Source organism: Dendropsophus ebraccatus, chromosome 9 (genome assembly GCF_027789765.1).
Source record: "Dendropsophus ebraccatus isolate aDenEbr1 chromosome 9, aDenEbr1.pat, whole genome shotgun sequence".
NCBI lineage: Eukaryota > Metazoa > Chordata > Amphibia > Anura > Hylidae > Dendropsophus > Dendropsophus ebraccatus.
The window spans coordinates 54,821,594-54,840,441 of record NC_091462.1 but is presented as its reverse complement, the minus strand read 5'-3'; the positions used below and the strand labels follow the sequence as shown (position 1 = coordinate 54,840,441).

At 43.1% G+C, this 18,848-nt stretch overlaps 2 protein-coding genes across 5 annotated transcripts in view; both read left to right on the top strand.

The window, feature by feature from the left end:
• Positions 1-11,745, top strand: part of RAPH1 (Ras association (RalGDS/AF-6) and pleckstrin homology domains 1) — a 118,299-nt gene extending 106,554 nt beyond the window's left edge. For 3 of the 4 annotated variants that reach the window (XM_069983405.1, XM_069983406.1, XM_069983407.1), the window contains 2 exons: positions 5,794-5,936; positions 9,452-11,745. In XM_069983405.1, the coding sequence (XP_069839506.1) occupies positions 5,794-5,936; positions 9,452-11,419 (2,111 nt within the window). In that variant the 3' untranslated portion in view covers positions 11,420-11,745. Of the gene's footprint in view, positions 1-5,793; positions 5,937-6,354; positions 6,425-9,451 lie in introns of all 4 variants that reach the window. The other variant, XM_069983408.1, reaches the window with a different exon arrangement.
• LOC138802104 (lamina-associated polypeptide 2-like) lies at positions 608-2,196 on the top strand. The gene is made up of 2 exons (XM_069985251.1): positions 608-785; positions 879-2,196. Exon 2 carries the CDS (start codon positions 880-882, stop codon positions 2,182-2,184), a length of 1,305 nt encoding a protein of 434 aa, XP_069841352.1. The 5' UTR covers positions 608-785; position 879; the 3' UTR covers positions 2,185-2,196.
• Positions 11,746-18,848: the final 7,103 nt, after the last annotated feature.

Here is an 18,848-nt window from a genome sequence, read left to right as displayed (position 1 = left end):
AGCACCAGGCACCTCCCCCTTAGCTATATAACACCCTAGAGAACACACATCAGCGTGTTTTTTTCTTCTGTTTTTTTCTGCTAAGAAGAACCTTCGCTTATTCAGAAACCCCTGGCATACCGAGGGGGTCCTCGGCTCAGCCGGTCCCTGCACATACCTCTGATCCTGTTGAAGTCTAGGAGGTAAGGGTATTGCTCCCGGCTCTACTCTCTGGGGAGGGTCTCCGGTGATGCAGTGGCTGGGCTCTTTCTACAGCAGGGTTGCTGATAGTCTGTCGCCCCGCAGCCATGCCGTGTATTTGCAGGGGGAGGGGTCCGGCACATGGAGTATCGCTGTGTGTGGGACATACCCTCTCCTGAACATGGCGCTGCGCCACAAACTTTTGGATACTCCTGGCTGACTATACGTGCGGTGGGCTCCGGGAGGGGGTGGGGCTTGGCTCCGGTCCCCGCACTTGTAGTATCGGCGGGTGCGGGGGTCTTTCCGGGACTAGGCTCTGCTCACTCTGGAGTTCTCTGCCCCACTTCCTGTCTCTATGGCTTCACTCTGCTGAGTGTCTGCCCCACTTCCTGTCTCCATGGCTGCACTCTGCTGAGCGTCTGCCCCACTTCCGGTCATGTGGCAACCTGACTTCCTGTGGTGACGTCATCAGGGCCGAATACCGCGGTTGGCTGGTTTTTGGCAAGTCCGGCCTCCTCATTTGCCCGGGAAGGAGATTTAAAGGTGCTGGGGACTAGGATTAGCTCCCAGCACTCTGCCAGGAGCGCCTACTTTGTGCACATTAGGTATGTCAGCAGGATTAAGGCTGATGTTTTTTTTTACCTGCCTTTTTATCTATCTGTGTCTTCTATCCGCTTATCCTACTGCTTGCCTCTTAGGATGGACAACCAGCGGGACCATTCCTCATCGGGGAAAAGGAGACGCAAGGACAGACACAGGATGTGTCGCAGCTGCAACCAACCTCTGCCAGACGACTGCGCTTCTGATGTCTGCCAGAATTGTGCTGCCCCGGTTCCTCACGGTAGCATGCAGTCAGAAGCCAAAGAATTCATGGGATGGTTTAAAAACCAGCTTTCCGGAATCTTCAATGAGGTACAAAAACGTCATCATGAGGTACCGATGTCTCAAGCCCTTGTCCCGGCTTCTGTTCTCTCCTCACCATGCCAGTCCTCGCAGGATGAGGAGGACTCGGTCTCTGAGGCCGACTCTGACAAAGGTACCCCGGATCGAGGTCTCCCTGATGATTATTATTTGCTGCAGAAAGATCAAGTGGCTACTCTGATCAGTGCAGTTAAAAAAACAGTGGAGGGCGAACCTAGTTCTTCCAAGCTTCCAAAAAAAGAGGCTCTTTTTTATTTTTCAGAGAGTTCCCATCACGCCCTACCCAACCAACCGCTGTTGGACCCCCTCATGCAGGCCGAGTGGGCGAAACCAGAGAAAAAGGCGGATCTAGGTTCCAGGTTTAAGTCGGTCTATAAGTTAGACCCTGGGTGTTCAGAAGCGTGGGATTCCACTCCCAGTGTTGATTTGGCGGTCGCCAGGTTGTCCAAAAAGTCTATGTTTCCTTCTGACGAGTCTGCGCTTCTGAGAGACCAGATGGACAGGCGGGCAGATGGTTCTCTTAAGCGGATATACCAGGGGGCCGCCCAAGCTGTTAAAGCTTCTATCGCTTCTGTGTCGGTCAGTAAAGCACTCAGGGTCTGGCTGAGCCGGTTGTCCAAGGATCTCAAGGATGGGGTCCGACGGGAGGATATTCTAAAAGATATCCCTGATATGAAACTGGCTGCCGAGTTCCTGTCGGACTACCCCCTGGACATGATCCGCCTTAACGCTAAGTTGTTGGCCTCGTCCACAGCGGCAAGGAGGGCATTGTGGTTGAAGGAATGGCAAGGGGATGTTTCTTCCAAGAACCATTTTTGTTCCTTGCCATTTCAGGCTGGGAACCTTTTTGGCCCTCAACTTACCCCCATCCTGGAGGGTATGAGCTCTAAGAAAGGGGTGGATTTTCCTCAGCCCCCAAGGAAGCCTAGGTTTCGTCCGCAGCAGAAGCCCTTTCGGAGGTCTCCAGCTAGAAAAAGGTTTCAGCAAAAGTACAAGCAGAATAAGTCCAATTACCAGGCCAATACATCATCCTCATATAAGAAAAAGCCCTCTTCGGGAGGAACAAAGGGCTCATCCTTCTGACGCCAGGAGGATCGTGGGGGCCAGACTCGCTCAGTTTGCTGCAGTCTGGTTTCAAACATCATCAGACTCCTGGGTCCGCTCTGTCATCAGCAGGGGCTACTCCCTAGAGTTGGCCAGTATACCCCCAAACACCTTCTTCCGCAATCACAGCGGTCCTCATGTCCTCGGCCTTGTTCAAGATTTTGTGAAGAAGGGAGCCCTCGAGGAAGTTCCTCGACACCAAAGAGGCTTCGGCGTCTACTCACGGGTTTTCGCCGTCCCCAAAAAAGGGGGTTCTTGGAGGCTGGTAATAGACTTAACATTCCTGAACACCTTCCTGGTAAAGAAACACTTCAGGATGGAGTCAATAAGATCAGTCGCCGCAGTCCTGCATCAAGACGACTATATGGCGACCCTGGACCTCAAGGACGCCTATCTACATGTGCCGATCCTCAGAAGTCATCGGAGGTTCCTAAGGGTCGCAATTTCATCAGGAGACCAGACGCGTCACTACCAGTTTACCTGCCTCCCTTTCGGCCTGTCGTCCGCTCCCCGGGTCTTTACCAAGGTTGCGGTAATCTTGGCTGCCCACCTCAGACTCCGGGGAGTCTATATCATACCATACTTGGACGACTGGCTGGTCAAGGCCTCCTCTCCAGCAGTTCTGATTCAACATCTACGTCTGACTCAGGAGACTCTAGAGAATCATGGCTTCATCGTCAACAGACAAAAATCGTTCCTCACTCCAGCAAGAGTTTGCAGGTTCCTGGGCTTCAACATCAACTCGATCTTGATGAAACTGTTTCTCTCTTCGGAGAGATCGGAACGATTGGTGACAGAAATCTCTCACTTGCTTCGGGGACCAGAGGTGACGGTTCGCTCTGCCATGAGCGTTCTGGGGCTTATGACGTCTTCGCTAGACGCTGTTCCTTGGGCCAGAGCTCACCTCAGGCCACTGAAGCTCGACATCCTCACGCAGTGGAACAGGAGGCCTTGGGGGCTGGACAGGTTGTTGAGACTATCGCCCCCCACGAGGTCAGATCTCACATGGTGGCTCCGGCCAGACAAGATCTCGGTGGGGAAGTCTATGTCCAGTACCCCGCGTCTGGTACTGACCACAGATGCGTCAGCCATAGGTTGGGGGGCCCACTTGAACTGCAGGTGGGTCCAAAAAAGGTGGTCCAGACAAGAAGCCTCGTACTCGTCCAACCGCAGGGAACTGCGAGCGATCCGCCTAGCCCTGCGTCATTTCGCTCCTCTGGTCCATCACCAATGCATCCTAATTCAGTCGGACAACCTCCCTGCAGTGTTTTATGTGAACAAGCAGGGAGGCACCAGGTCCCCAGGTCTAATGGAGGAGTGCAGTCTCCTAATGTCGTGGGCAGAGGATCATCTCCTAGACCTTCATGCAGTTCATATCAGAGGGTCTCTCAACATTCAAGCAGACCTTCTGAGCAGAGAGCAGCTGAATCCAGCGGAATGGAGTCTTCATCCGGAGGTGTTTTCTCATCTAGTCAACATGTTCGGGGAACCTCAGCTGGATGTAATGGCGACGAGACTCAATCGCAAGACGAGAACTTTTTGCTCAATATACAGGGCAGACAAGCCAGACTTCCTGGACGGTCTATCAATCCCTTGGAGTCAAAAATTCATCTATGTCTTCCCACCATTTCCTCTGATCATGAAAGTTCTGACCAAAGTCAAAGGGGACAAGGCCTCAGTCCTGGCGATCCTACCTTACTGGCCCAGGAGGGCATGGTTTCCCCTGGCTGTGTCTCTGGCCAAGGGGCGATTCTGGGAAATCCCGTTGAGACCGGACATTCTCTTACAAGCAGGCCTTTACCATCCATGTCCGGAGAGACTGAGACTGACGGCGTGGCTACTGACAGGCTAACCCTTCAGTCTATAGGGTTATCGGAGGACGTCATGCACATCCTGTCGGCCGCACATAGGCCCGCTACGGTAAAAGTTTACAGCCGTATCCTGAAGAAATTTAACTCTTGGTGTAATCTCCGTAATATCCTCTCTCCATCTGTTTCGCATGTCTTGGAATTTCTCAAAGAAGGTTTCAACATGGGCCTCAAGTTTAACACTCTAAGAGTCCATTTTTCTGCGATTAATCATCATTTTGACGGTGCTTTCTCTAACTCGACTCTGGTCACAAAATTTTTTAGAGCTCTAAAGAATCTTCGCCCTCCGGTCAAGAGTCCTTTACCTTCCTGGGACTTGCCATTGGTGTTAGAGGCTCTGTCTCAACCTCCATTTGAGCCTTTTCAGACAGCGGACATCAGATCTATATCCTGGAAGACTCTATTTTTGGTGGCCATCACCTCAGCCAAGAGGGTAGGAGAGATACAAGCTCTCTCAGCGGAACATCCGTTTCTGAGAGTTATGCAAGACTGCCTAATCCTCCGTATGAGACCCTCTTTTCTCCCTAAGGTGGCATCCCTCACCAATATCAATCAAGAGATTTTTCTGCCAGATTTTTTTCCAGACCCCCAGAATGAGACTCATGCCAAACTCCATACCCTAGATGTTAAGCGTGCTGTCTTAGGCTATCTGGATAAAACAAAGGACTTTAGACGCTCGGACTGTCTTTTTCTCCAATATGCTGGGCCCAACAAGGGAAAATCAGCGTCCAAAGCATCATTAGCCCGGTGGATTAAGGGCACCATTGCCCAATGCTACTCGTCCTCAGGTCTATCGGCACCAGAAGGCATCAGAGCTCATTCAACCAGATCGACAGCTACTTCCTGGGCGGAACTAGCACAAGTGTCCATGGACCAAATCTGCAGAGCAGCTTCATGGTCATCACCAGGGACCTTCATCAAGCACTACAGGATAGATGTCCTTCCTAACAGAGAGGCGTCCTTTGGCAGGAGTGTGCTGGAACTGGCGACTACGTAAAAACCCTCCCTCTATTTCCATTGCTTTATATGTCCCTCTGTTGTGCTGCCGAAGGGACGAATGGAAAGTTTAGATTTTACTCACCGAAATCTCTTCTTTCCATGACGTCCCAAGGCAGCACAAGCTACCCACCCTCATTAAATAATATTGCTGCATACTTCACGCTGATGTGTGTTCTCTAGGGTGTTATATAGCTAAGGGGGAGGTGCCTGGTGCTAATTACTCTTAATTGCTAGTATACTTGTATTACTATGATTGGTTCTTCTGTTAGTAGGAAAAGAGAAATAATGTTAACCCTCTGTTGTGCTGCCTTGGGACGTCATGGAAAGAAGAGATTTCGGTGAGTAAAATCTAAACTATATCAAGGGGGTCAGTACTAAAATATAACAAAACACATACGAATTTGGGATCAATGTAATTGTACTGATTACTAAAATAAAGTTAACATAATTTTTCCCATACAACGATGATTGCCACATTTTTTTTCTGGTTTCATAATTCATTCTATGGTACAATTCATCCCACAAAAAATAAGCCCTCCTACAACTCTGTTGGTCTTAGCTCCTATACAATCCCAATGAGCATTAGGATGTGAAAAGGAAGAAAGTGCAAGTGAAAAAGCTAAATATGGGAGGTTTTGTAAGGGCATACTTATACATGAACACAGAATATTGTGCCATAGTATATTATTGTTTTATCTGATTGTCTATTTTCCATATACAGAATCCCAATCAAACCATTCAAACCAGTCAGATAGCGGACTGTCTGATTCCCTGGTCACCAGCCACGTACGTTCCCAGAGTATTGTGAGCTCAATCTTCTCTGAAGCCTGGAAGAGAGGAACCCAGCTGGAGGAATCCAGCAAGGTAGCAACACCTAGGAATTATGCCCATTGAAGAGATTGAGGCATGAGCAGCTGGGCTTGCATGACTATCAAGTGTAATTTCTGTGCCCCACACCTGATTTCCCATTCCATAATGTAGATTTATGTACAATGTCAATCATATCAACATAGAATAGATCAAGTCATTGCCATTTGTTTTGTTGTCGTGTGGTCATTCCACTGGGCAAGTTTGTAGATCATTGCTGAAATTCTTTGTTACTGTAAATATTCCAATATTTCACAAATTAGTTGAAAGTATGAAATATATTTGTACATCTCATTGTAATATGGGAAATCCTAATGAATGGGCTTAGCATATATGCATTTGCATCATGTTGCTGTTCTATCGCCAAGCATTTTGTTTCACTGCTCGTGTTTCTCCTGTTGCCTCATTGTCCCAGGTTCCAAATGTGAAGCCCACCACAGCTAAGGCCATCAAGCCCACAGCGATTTGTACGGGGCAGTATTAAGGTCAGGGGTCATATGAAAAAGCACATTTAACCTGGATGTTGTTAACTGGAATTTTCCAGACTAACGTTCTAAAAAAAATGGAAAAAAAAATCCTTAATCCTTTCTTGAAAACATGCACCTTAACACAAGTACCCCCTGGCTTATGGTTAACATTATATTTTATTATCATCATATGTTGTGCTCTACATTAAAGATTAGGTTTGATCTGATTTTTGCAGCAGACAGCAACCAATCACAGCTCATTTTGAGAAACTAAAGCTGAACTGTGACTGGTTGCTGTCTCAGACATTGGTAAATTTGGGCCACTGTATAGGTAATATTGGTATATGTAAAGGGCCTGTTTTGGCCTAGACCAATTATTTCAAAAGAAAACAATGTAGTGTTATTGGTGGCCATTTTGGTCCTCCTGAACCCTTTTCAGTGGTATCTCCCTCTAGTCTTCTTCCCTTTGCCTTTACTTCCACATTTTAAGAAGTATTTTAAGTGCCATTGTTTTCTTTTGATATGATGTGTTGTGTCTCTGACTTTTTTTTGTTTGCCAAAATATGGATAGTTGCACCAAAAGGCCAAAGTGCTGCTGGTGTTAGCAGTGTCTGTTGGATGTATATGTCAAGGAGACGTCCTGGCCCTAAGTGGCATTCTTTGTTCCTTGGGTTCCCATGTTCAGAGAAAAAAAAGGCATACCTCACGGTATATATTTTTTTTCTGGACCCAGCTTGATGGAATATTTTTACCATTTCACCTGCAAACCCCAATGCGTACTATCTGAACAGAAGCCAAAATTACACCTTTTTTGGTTTCTGTCAGGTAATGGAAGTCAATGGATTTGTTTAATGCATATGCAGGGACCTATCCTAGTGCTTACATTAAACAGACACTGCTTAACTGTAAAACCAGCCTTAGCCAGACGTGAGTAACCGCACAGCCTGTCTTTGCAGTGCATATGTAATTATCACCAACAGACAATAACAGTACTTAGCCGATCAACGTTTAAACTATATGAATAACTTAAAGCAGAACCCCAGACTTCCTACTTTCTGTGGCTCAATTGGCTTAGTACATTTTAGCCAATTAGCAGCAAAACCTACAGCCAACACACAAAAAACATGCTGCTTTCTATTTCCCCCCCAGTTTAAAGGTTCATTTACATGTACAGGATCTACAGCAGATTTAATGCTGCAGATATTGGTGTAACTAAACGATGAAGGATAGCATCAAATCTGAAGTAGATCCTGTACGTGTGATTGGACCTATAACTGAATGGGACCATTTACCTCCCATTCAAGGGGTAGGGGCTTATAGGGGTTATCCAGCGCTACAAAAACATGGCCACTTTTCCCCCTACTGTTGTCTCCAGTTCAGGTGCAGTTTGCAATTAAGCTCCATTTACTTCAATTTAACTGAGTTTCAAAACCCCACCCAATCTGGAGACAACAGTAGGGGGAAAGTGGCCATGTTTTTGTAGCGCTGGATAACCCCTTTAAGCTAAATGCCTTACCCCCATCAACAGGATTAGGCAGTCAGAATTCAACACTTAGTCCTTCTGTCTCATCATCTGCCATGGGAGAATTAACCCACACATGTCCATGTCTACTGTGTATAAGATTGTTTACCATTTTTGATCCATGAAGGCCTATTTTGTCCATGGGCATGGAGGGAGGGGATTTCTTATTTACAACTATTGTACCAATAATCTGGCATATTGCATGGGTTACCATCCTAGAAAGCTTCAATTTAATTACACATAAAATCTGCATTAAGATACTATACACATCACAAGGATACAGTTTCAACATCCAGGCTTAGGACCTGATATTAATTAATATATAGGTATGTGCAATCCATTGAGTACACTAAGGTTTTAATAACAAAACACAATAAAGTTCTTAGTGGGACACAGAGGACTACTCTTCTCTTTCCAGCTGCCTCCTTTAGGAATGCTGCATCTTTTCCAGGGCCTCCTTTTGCAGTGTAGGGATGCCAGTTTTGTTCTGCTTAACTTGCCTCTTCTCACCATCTTCTCCTGTCTCTCTGTAAAATTTTTGGCTATGTTCACACTTATCAGTTTTTTATGTGCATATTCATCTTTAAGACTAAAACGCATTCACAAAACAATGTCATAAATTATTTTATTTCAATTGGATTTTCTTCACAAAATAGACTTTACGGCCATGTTCAGATACAGTTAAATGAAAACAATAGTAATATAGGTATAAAACATGGCTGTATGTTTAATCTAGTAAAGTTAGTGTATGGAAAAAAAAAATCCCACTGTGTAATGTGAACATAGCCTTACTTGTAATGCTGTCTTTGCCCTGCAATTGTTTCCTTACCACAGATAGTGATTTGTGTTCACGTTTCCTTGTCATTCATTTGTCATTTGAACTTCTGATACTTATTTTAAGTTTATGCTGCATAACTGTTCCAGGGGTTTCTCTTGCAGTGCAGGAAATAGTATTGTTGTATAACATTACATTGTTAATATTGTATTGGTATATGGTATTCCTAGTTAAAATGACTCATTCTCTATGCACAGGATAGGACATAAATGGCAGAATTGGCCAATGAGTCTGTTATGAATGCAGCAGAAAGTAACACATGCATGTTGCTGCTCCATTCTTTTTGGTGTGGGAGCCACTTAATATATATCACTGGTGTGCTTTGCTATCTTAGGCAGCTTCATAGAAAATAAATGGAGAAGCAGCGTGCATGTATACACAGTGTATATTTATACTAACTGCCTCGTTCATAAGAAAGACTCAGGGCCCAATTCTGGAGATCTTACGTTTATCTATCATGTGAATAGGGGCTAAGTCATTTTACCTCTCTATACCCATTTAAAGATATTGCTTGATGGAATGTATAGGCAGGCATAACAACACAGGACGCACCTGTTTGTAAAAGTTTCTATTTTTCTACCTATTTGCTCACTTTAAACCTGGTGCTGTTATGGCTCAGTTTCTGTTATTTTGCATGTTATTATAAGTGACCATATTCATTAGGTTTTTTTTTCTGTTGTCATTTTAGGCTCGCATTGAAACCTTAACACGTCCCTTAACTTCGTTGACCCCCCAGTCACAGATTCATATAAGAGCTGTGTCTCCACATGCATTATCTCAACCCTCACCACTTGCACCACCACCACCTCCTCCACCGCCACCTCCCCCTCCTCCGCCGCCACCTCCTCCACCACTTCCCACACAGTCCAAATCTACCCCAATATTGTTTGCAAAATACAGTACCATCACAAGGTTACAAAATGCTGCCCAATATCCAGGGCCTCATTTCAAAGCACCATCAGCAACCCAAACAGTTCAACATACTACACACCTACAAAGTACAAAACCTCAAATGGTTGTCACTCCAAATGGAGCTATTCCTCCTCCTCCACCCCCTCCCCCTCCTCCCCCACCACCTCCACCTGGTTCAGCAATGGCAATGCTAAAACCTAACCCCTGTGCACCATCAACACCTCAGTTTACCCCACCACCCCCTCTAAAGATTAATCAAGTTCCACAAAATAACACTATTCAGGCTGCTCAGCCTCCCCCACCTCCACCATTGCCTCCACCCCCACCTCCTCCTCCACCATCATTCCAAGCCCCTGTTAAGCAGTTTGTGCCTGTAAGCAAAACTATAGCCCCTGTTAATCCACCAACAGTTGCAGCTGCAGGACCCCCCACAGCACCTAAAAAACAGTTACATTTCACCCCTCCCCAAACTCAACAGTCTTTAGTATCTACATCAGCACCAGCTGGTCCTACACCACCTCCAACATTACCAAAACAGCAAAGCTTCTCTGCCAAGCCTCCTTCCTCCCCACAATCAGCCATGCCTTCGGTTAAACAGATTGTTAGTCAGTTTCCACCACCACCTCCATCAGAAACACCTAAGCCAGCAACACCTAGTACTGTTCCTCAGTCTCCTCCAGCTGTGAAAGCAAAGCCAAAATGGCAGCCATTCTCTGTTCCGTCACCTGAATTTCCTCCTCCTCCTCCTGAAAGTAGCTTGGCATTGCTTCCTCCACCACCCCCACCCCCTCCACCCCCTCCTTCAACATCTCCTGTGCCACCACCCTCACCAACACCAGACAAAACTGGTTCCCCTGTTAAGAAGGCAACCAAGACTTCAAGCCCAGGAGGGAAAAAACCTCCCCCCACCCCACAGCGAAATTCTAGTATTAAGTCCAATAGCTCTGCGGAGTATCATGAATCTAAGAAGACGTCTGTGGACAGCCTTGTGTGTAAATTTTCAGAGTCTCCCGGATCTCCTTCTAAAGAGTCATTACCCCCACCAACAGCTCCACCAAAACCAGTTAAACTAAATCTTTCCGGGGTAAATTTACCGATGGTTTTTCAACAAGGAAGTGGTCACCCTGCCCAAATGATGTCTACAGCAAAGGAACACACTACAGAATTTCCTTCTCCTCCTTCTGATTCTGAGTCTGAATTTCCACCTCCACCTGCAGATCTTGAGCTTTTACCCCCTCCTCCTCCACCTGTAGATGCCCCACCTATGTTGTTTTCTGGGAATACCTCACCAAAAGTAGCAGTTGTGAATCCACAGCCCCAGACATGGTCAAAATCTTCTGTAAAGAAGGCTCCACCTCCTACTAGGCCAAAACGGAATGATAGCATGAGGTTAATGCAAGCTGAAATGACAGAACCTACCCCCGTAAGTTCTCAAGTCCCAACTTCGCCCAAGCCTGGCCTTAGTGTGCAGCCTGGATTTCTTGCTGATCTAAACAAGACTCTGCAGCGAAAATCTATTACTAGACATAGTTCTCTGTCCTCGGCCCGTTTATCAAGGCCTGAACCCACTGCTACTATGGATGATATGGTACTGCCTCCTCCACCACCAGAACTTTTAGGTGAACATCAAAAAGCTAATTGCTATGGAGGCAGCCATTTATCAGGCTATGCAACATTACGAAGGGGGCCACCTCCAGCCCCACCTAAAAGAGACCAGAATACTAAACTTTCTAGAGACTGGTAACTTATGACATAAACTTTTTCGGACGTGTTGCACATCCAGCTGACTAATGTACTATTAATTTAGACTCCTTGTATGATAATATCCAATCAAGCAATGCAGTTTCAGGATAAAGGGTCGTTGTGCACTTTGCTGAACAGGAACAGAATCTGGTGATCCATAACTATTCCCAGTATGGATAGGACCAAAACTCTATTCATATTCTACATATAATGAAATCTTTTTGTAGTGTACGTTGGTGTGCAGTGTGTCTCTGCATGTATTCCTACAATAGGCATATAATTCTGTAAGTAATAATATAGCAGCTGTACAATAAAAGATAACAAGAATGTTTTATTTCAATATGTCTGTTTCCAGTCAACTACAAAGAATAGTATATGATCACACTTGATTACTTGGTGCAAAAAGATATGCCTCAAGAAAGACTTAACACTATTATTTTTATGAGCTTGCAAACTGGTTCAGCCAAAGTGGCCAGTAAGTACCGTAAGTTGTGAACTGAGGTCTGCCTTAATTGCTAAGGGGTGCTATTGTCATATGTGTATTAGGTGTTATCAGAATTGTTTCACTCTGCTTCTGTTATTTGCCTGGTTACAGTATTGTGTACCATTTACAATCACTCCTTTCTTCAGATCAGAGAACTTCATTTACACCTATAAAGGTTTAAACAGAACTAAATGTGAAATGTGCTGTTGCAGCTCACCTTCTAACCTGACTGTCAATGTGCACAGTTATAACCTGCACGTATTATCCTTTGTAGGTGACTTGGTGTTTTTTGTATATGGGCATATGCAGAGGGAATAAGCATTTAGCTTTGCTCTCTTGGTCTTTCATGTGCTTTCTTCTTCTCGTTTGTCTTGATCCAGTTACTTCCTCAATGATCTTCCATGCTTATGGTCGAAAATAACCCATAGAATGATTGTGCAACATTTACTGGAAAGCATTCCAGAAAATTTCAATTTACGCGCCTGGTATGGCACAAACTTTGCAGCTGTATTTTTAAGGACGTCTGTCATGATAAAAAAATTACATAAAGATTATATGCTGGAAGCGATGGGTGCTATTAGACAAATGGTTGAAAATTAAAAGAAAGTTGTGTGAGATTAGAAAAGTATTACCTCTTTTTCTAATGTCAAATAACACCCTTAAAGGGCTTATCCAGGATTAGAAAAACTTGGCCAATTTCTTCCAGAAATAGCGCCATCCTTGTTCTCATGTTGGTTTGTACTGCAACTCTGATACATTGAAGCGAATAGAACTAAACACACAAGGACACCTGAGGACAGGTCTAATACTGGATAACCCCTTAAAAGATACTTACATTATAGTCAATTACATAGTAAATGGGCGAATGTACAACTTTTTCCCACATCCAAAGCCCATGGCATCTTTTCTTTTTCTACAAATTGTTTTGATAAAAACATCATTGGTTCTGCAGACATATACATCCAGATGTATATGCATACTCATGTTAAGGGTTTATGATTCAAAAAGTAGCATATAACTTGGCTGATGTTCACTATAGAATACCTCATTGTAGAGCACAAATAGATCTAATACTAATACAACACTGTCTATAGAGTGGCCCCTCTGTGGTATCATCACGTGGAAAGTACATGGGCTTTTATTTAAAAAAAATAAATACATTTGCATGTTATTACTTTCATGATTAATCTAAAAAAAAACTTATCATAAAAACATGGTTATCCTAAGTAAATCACAATAGAAACCCAACTATTTTTAACAACTTCTTTACATGGCAGTCCTGTGCTTCCACTATTGGAAATTAAGAAGAGTCTTTAAATGATAATTTACCTTATAAAACAAAAGACAGAAGTTGTTTTTTATGTAAACTTAAAAATGCATATGAATATGAATGATTTACAAAGAGGTGCCACTGTCCGAGCCTTGGCAGGTACTTATTATACTTATATAAAGAAATAATCGTGTGATGGTGTTTGTTTTTTTTTGTTTTTTTTAATGAGACAATTCATCCTCTATGTGTGTTAAGACTCTTCAGTAAACAATCTGGATATCTGCACCCACATAAAAGTGTAATCTTTACCTACAAAAACTTAGTTCATCATAATACTTAAAAGAATCCAGTCCTTACCAGAAATCATCTGATATTTCGTATATTATTTTGAAAATTATGAATTAAAATGCAAACTCGTTTTGACTTGTGCTGCCTCCTTCCCAGTTTCACCCTGAAAAGAAACAGTCTTTATCGATGTTAGAATGATGTTATCAAATCTATATATATATATAAAACTTTATGAATGCTAAACATAACTTTTACATGAGCATGCTGCATAACACTAAAACCGTGGAAATACAAATTATAAGTTCTTGTTTCCACTGTCACTGGGGGGGTCATAAACAGCAGTTTTTATAGCAGACAACTACTTGCTGTTCTTAAACGTGCTCTAGATTGATCAAAGCCAATTGATGATTTGATGCTTTGTGTCAATGCACATTTGCACCTTGTTGATGCATAATCACCACTGTATTAGCTAAATCTTTAAATACCTATTTAAGGCGTATGTACAGACACATTTATGTCCAATTTTTAAACTATATTTGCAGGTAAAAAAAAATTTTTTGCAAATGTATAAGAATATTACTGCACATAGGTGCAAAAGAATATCTAGATTACTCATTGGTACTTTAGGGCCAGTTCAGATAGGAGTTTAATCCTCCTGGGTACAATTTACAGGATCATATTGCTTATGTGCTGGGTACACCTACACATTATATGCACTTTTTGTTGTGCGAATGTCTGTAGGTGGATGAAATGTCCATGTGACAGGACCCTTAATCTTATAAGGAGCAGAATGCTTTCTTATGATGCTAAAATTAAAGTGACCCAGTAAAAGGGAACTGCAGCTACAAATGAATTGTTACATTAATAAAGGGTTTATCCCACAGTTTACATTTTTCACCTGTCCACACAGCAACAGTGATAAGTGTCTGATCGCTGTGGGCCCCAATGGTTGATAGAAGAGGAGTCCAGTGCCCAGCCAGAACACAGTTGACCATTGCTCTATATGGAAAAAAAAAAATTAATCCCCCCAGCGACCATACATTTATTACGTATACTGGGGATAGATGATAATTTTTAAGTGTGGGAAAGGCCCTTTTAAGCCCTTTTTTAAATAAAATATTTTTATTGTATATAAATTTAAGTAAACATTTGGCTCTAGTAATGTTGTGGGAAATGGTAACTGTTCACTGTTGCTACACAGTGTAATCTCTCTATTGCCCTGCATATTCATTTAATATTGCTGAAATATCTGCAAGACTTATACAATAAATATACACAATGACAGAATAGAACATGTGTCTTGTTGTCATGATGTTTCAGGTTTCACCAGTGAGATTGATTTGGATCTGTTTAAGGCAACTCACTGCTGTATTTTATTTGTTAGCATGGCACCCTCTGTCTACAGGGTGGCCAATGCTCCATTCACTAGCTGTGCACTCTCATTATCTGCATTGGTAGGGGTCACTGCAAACTCTACTTAATTGTTAGTACATACCTTCTCAGAATGTGTTTCGTTACTTTTAGTTTTTGTTTTTTGTTCCTGAACCTCCTTTGTTGTCCTGTTTTTGAGTGATTTTCATTTCAGCTCATGCATCTGCATGTATATATTATATATGTTTGTATATTCTATCTGATATATAATGCACTGCCGCCTCCTGCTGCTTCAAAGGCTTCATTAAGATCCCCTCCTTTGTCACCTGCTCACCTTAGTAAGTGTGTTGTCTCCAAAAAGACTAAAATAGAAAAGGCACTGCATCCAAATGGTGCACGCAACCACTGATATTGTGCTGTGCGGCTTTCAAAGAATACAATAGACTCATGGCTATAGAAATCTGTATTCATGAGTACAGTGCTTCTACTAACCCTGTCAATAATGATTGATGGGCTGGGGCTCTCACTGGTGGGAGGGTTACATAAGAATGCTTCCCTCCTGAATATAGCAGATTCACAGTTATGAGTCCGCTGTATGCCTTGATTATTCTGGCAATATCGCAGGGCTATTGGTTAATGCTTGGGGGCTTGGTTTCAATCCTATGCATTTCTAGGTATGTGAGAACATGGCCTTGCTCCACTTCAAACGTCCAGTCGGGAAAGAGGAAGAGTAAAAGTTTAGAATTGTGACTTTGAACAGAATTTTTGCCAGCTCACCTCTCTTGTGAATGTTCTCTTGTTTGCACAGATCCACTTCAATGTTAAGCAATGTGATTATCAGTAGTAGAAAAACAAACGATCCAGCAGACTTGAATGTAGCAGAAAAGTTTCACATCCCATTTATTAATAATAAATCACCACATGGTACACAGTCCCCCAGCACAAAAACGCCGACGTGTTTCGAGTGTGGTATTTGCACTCTTACTCTTGGCTATCTTTACTCTACTGAGCCGTGATATAAATCCATATAGCCCTTTACTCAATCAAGCGTGGCTGGTGTGATTCACTCCCACCTACCACACGTGCAGACTACATCTAATCAGTATCTAATCATTAGCTCACTGTGGAAAACAACACTTAACCCTATCTATACTGGTTAATATCTTAATCATATAACAATGCATAAAATAATACGTAGAATACCAACAACAGGAAACATAATTGTACTTAGATAAATATAACAGAGACACATATTTTAATAATGTAAAAATAATTCTATAATTCTATTATATATGTATTTATATCACGGCTCAGTAGAGTAAAGATAGCCAAGAGTAAGAGTGCAAATACTGCACTCGAAACACGTCAGCATTTTTGTGCTGGGGGACTGTGTACAAGTGTACCATGTGGTGATTTATTATTAATAAATGGGATGTGAAACTTTTCTGCTACATTCAAGTCTGCTGGATCGTTTGTTTTTCTACTACTTTGAACAGAAGTTTGGCTAGATTTGGCACAAGATACTAATACTCAGCTAATCACTGGCAAAGGCAGAACCCTACTGTAGCCAGTGATAGGCTGAGAAGCAATTTCTCATGCGTGCACCAGTAAGTGCTAACAAGACGAGACAATATAAAGACTTCAAGAAGAAAGGGGGGGGGGGGGAGGGAGACACAAAAAGGGCAAAAAAGAAGTCATGAGGGAGATATGCATGACACTAAGTAGTTGTAGTCTGTCTAATATAGAAATCATCCCAAGCAGACCAAACTTTGGAACAGTTCCACACAAGTCCTGTTGGGCAGAAAGGTACTCCAAGCGCCTAACCTCCTGTATTCAGTTGCTGAGTTCCACGGCAGTTGGGATCGACCTATGTTTCCAATAGGTGGCCAACAGACGTTTTGCCGCTGTCAGCATGTGTAAAAGTAGCCAGGTCGCATTCTTGCGCCAACCCTTGGGAGGAACATCCAGAAGATAAAAGAGAGGGGGTCAAGGTGGACAAATTGGCCTAGCACTGCAACCAACCCCTAAAAGCCCTCCCAATAGGACTTCAGGAGGGGACAATCCCAGAAAATGTGAGGGAGCGTACCCACCCCTGAGAGGCAGCTCCAACATACTTGGGGCGTTGCAGAATAGAGGCTATGGAGAAGGGCCAGGGTGTGATACAAAAAGAAAAAGATTTTATATTGATTCTTTTTGTACAAGACCTCCTCCCATTTTGTCATATAATGGTGTTTCAGTTGAGAATAGAATAGATACAGATGCCATCATGTGTAGGGGCAGCCCTTACATAGCCTTTCAAAAGATTGGTTTTGGAAACGGCCTGTTGCCTGTGATTACAGATGCAACATAAGGAATGTGCTCATAAAAGGCCGCTGCCCTCAGTGGGAGATCACGTCTATCTCTGAGGACTGAAAAGGGTAGCACACGTCTAGTAAAGGGATCCACCACTTCATCATAATGAAAGGATTTAGACGCCTGCCATGGAGCAATGTGCTCTCTAGTACAACTAGTATAAAGAAATGGAGTAAGAAGGGATGGGTTGGACTTTAAAGAGAAAGTTTTATTGGCACTAAGCCAAACGTCCCTCATATGTTTCATCAGACTAAGCAAGACAACCGGTGGTTTAGGCGTCCCTTGAGACCATATCAATTTACTAGGATGTATAGGGGCCATCCATAATTTTTCCACTTCTGTCCACATCCAGGGAGCGCGGTCCAACAAGGCACGCGTCGCAGATGGACAGCTAAGTAATACTTGTGGATGCCAGGAACTGCTAAACCACCCCATGTCTTGCTGGCATACAACACTGTTTGGGATACCCTGTGACGGCCTCCACCCCATATGAAGTTAAGAATATCCCAGTGTCTCTAGGAGGTAAAGAAAGCAAAGCAATATGGTCATTTTAACGGCACTAATCCTGCCCAACAATGACCACTTAGAGAGCTGGGCCATGATGTCCCAGAACAAGGAAGGGAAATTGTGAGCCCATAAGCTACGATATATAGAGGAGTGATGTTTGTTCCAGATAACAGAGAGAGTTGACCTGCCAATTATATGGAAGACTGGAAGTCAGCAATCAATTAATGTGGGAGATTTATAGGCAACACTTCTGTCTTATGTGCTTTGATTTTATATCCCGAGAGGGTACCGTAGGCATCAGTCAGGGAATGCAGGTTAGGGAGTCAACAAAATGTCATGCGCGAATAGCGAAAGTTTAAAGTGTCACTGTCGTTATAACTTTCAAAATCTAAATCAACAGTAGATGTGATATAAAGCAAGTTTGCAATTTACAGTCACTTCCTGTTTTATGATTTTTTTTTTTTCCTCAAAAAACAGGAAACAGTCAGAAAACAAGAAGTCCTATGTATCTCAGGTCATCTGAGTGCTCACAGAGAGAAGGCAGTCATGTGATTGATTGACACACTGAGCTGTGACTCTCTGTACTGTCCGGAATTCCTGTTTTTAGTCAGTTTTTTTTCAACCAGCACAAGTCAGAATGTAAATTGCAAACTTGCTTTATTTCACTATATCTATCATATATCTACTGTTTATTCACTATATCTATCATATATCTACTGTTTATTCACTATATCTATCATATATCTACTGTTGATTTAGATTTTGAAAGTTATTACAACAGTGACACTTTAAATTCTCTATTCTGAACCTGCACCCCCTGAACATCAGGACGGGGTGCGCGGACACATAGTCCACGCGATTCATCATTTTTTTAACTGAAAGATACGCCGAAAATCTACTCCACCTTTCAGGTAGCGTAGGTTTTCGGCTGTGCGCACCGATGCGCACGGGATTTATGTAGAGGCAGTACGCCTCTACATAAATCTCCATAGCGCCGGAGATGCGGGGACATTTATAAGTCTGGTGTAAAACACGTCGGACTTAATAAATGTCCCCCTATGTGTCTTGGGTTATATTGCATCATCTGGCTTAATTCTGTCCAATTCTTCCTCCAATCTCCTCTTCCCATTTTTTTTTTTTTCGCAGTATTAGTATAAC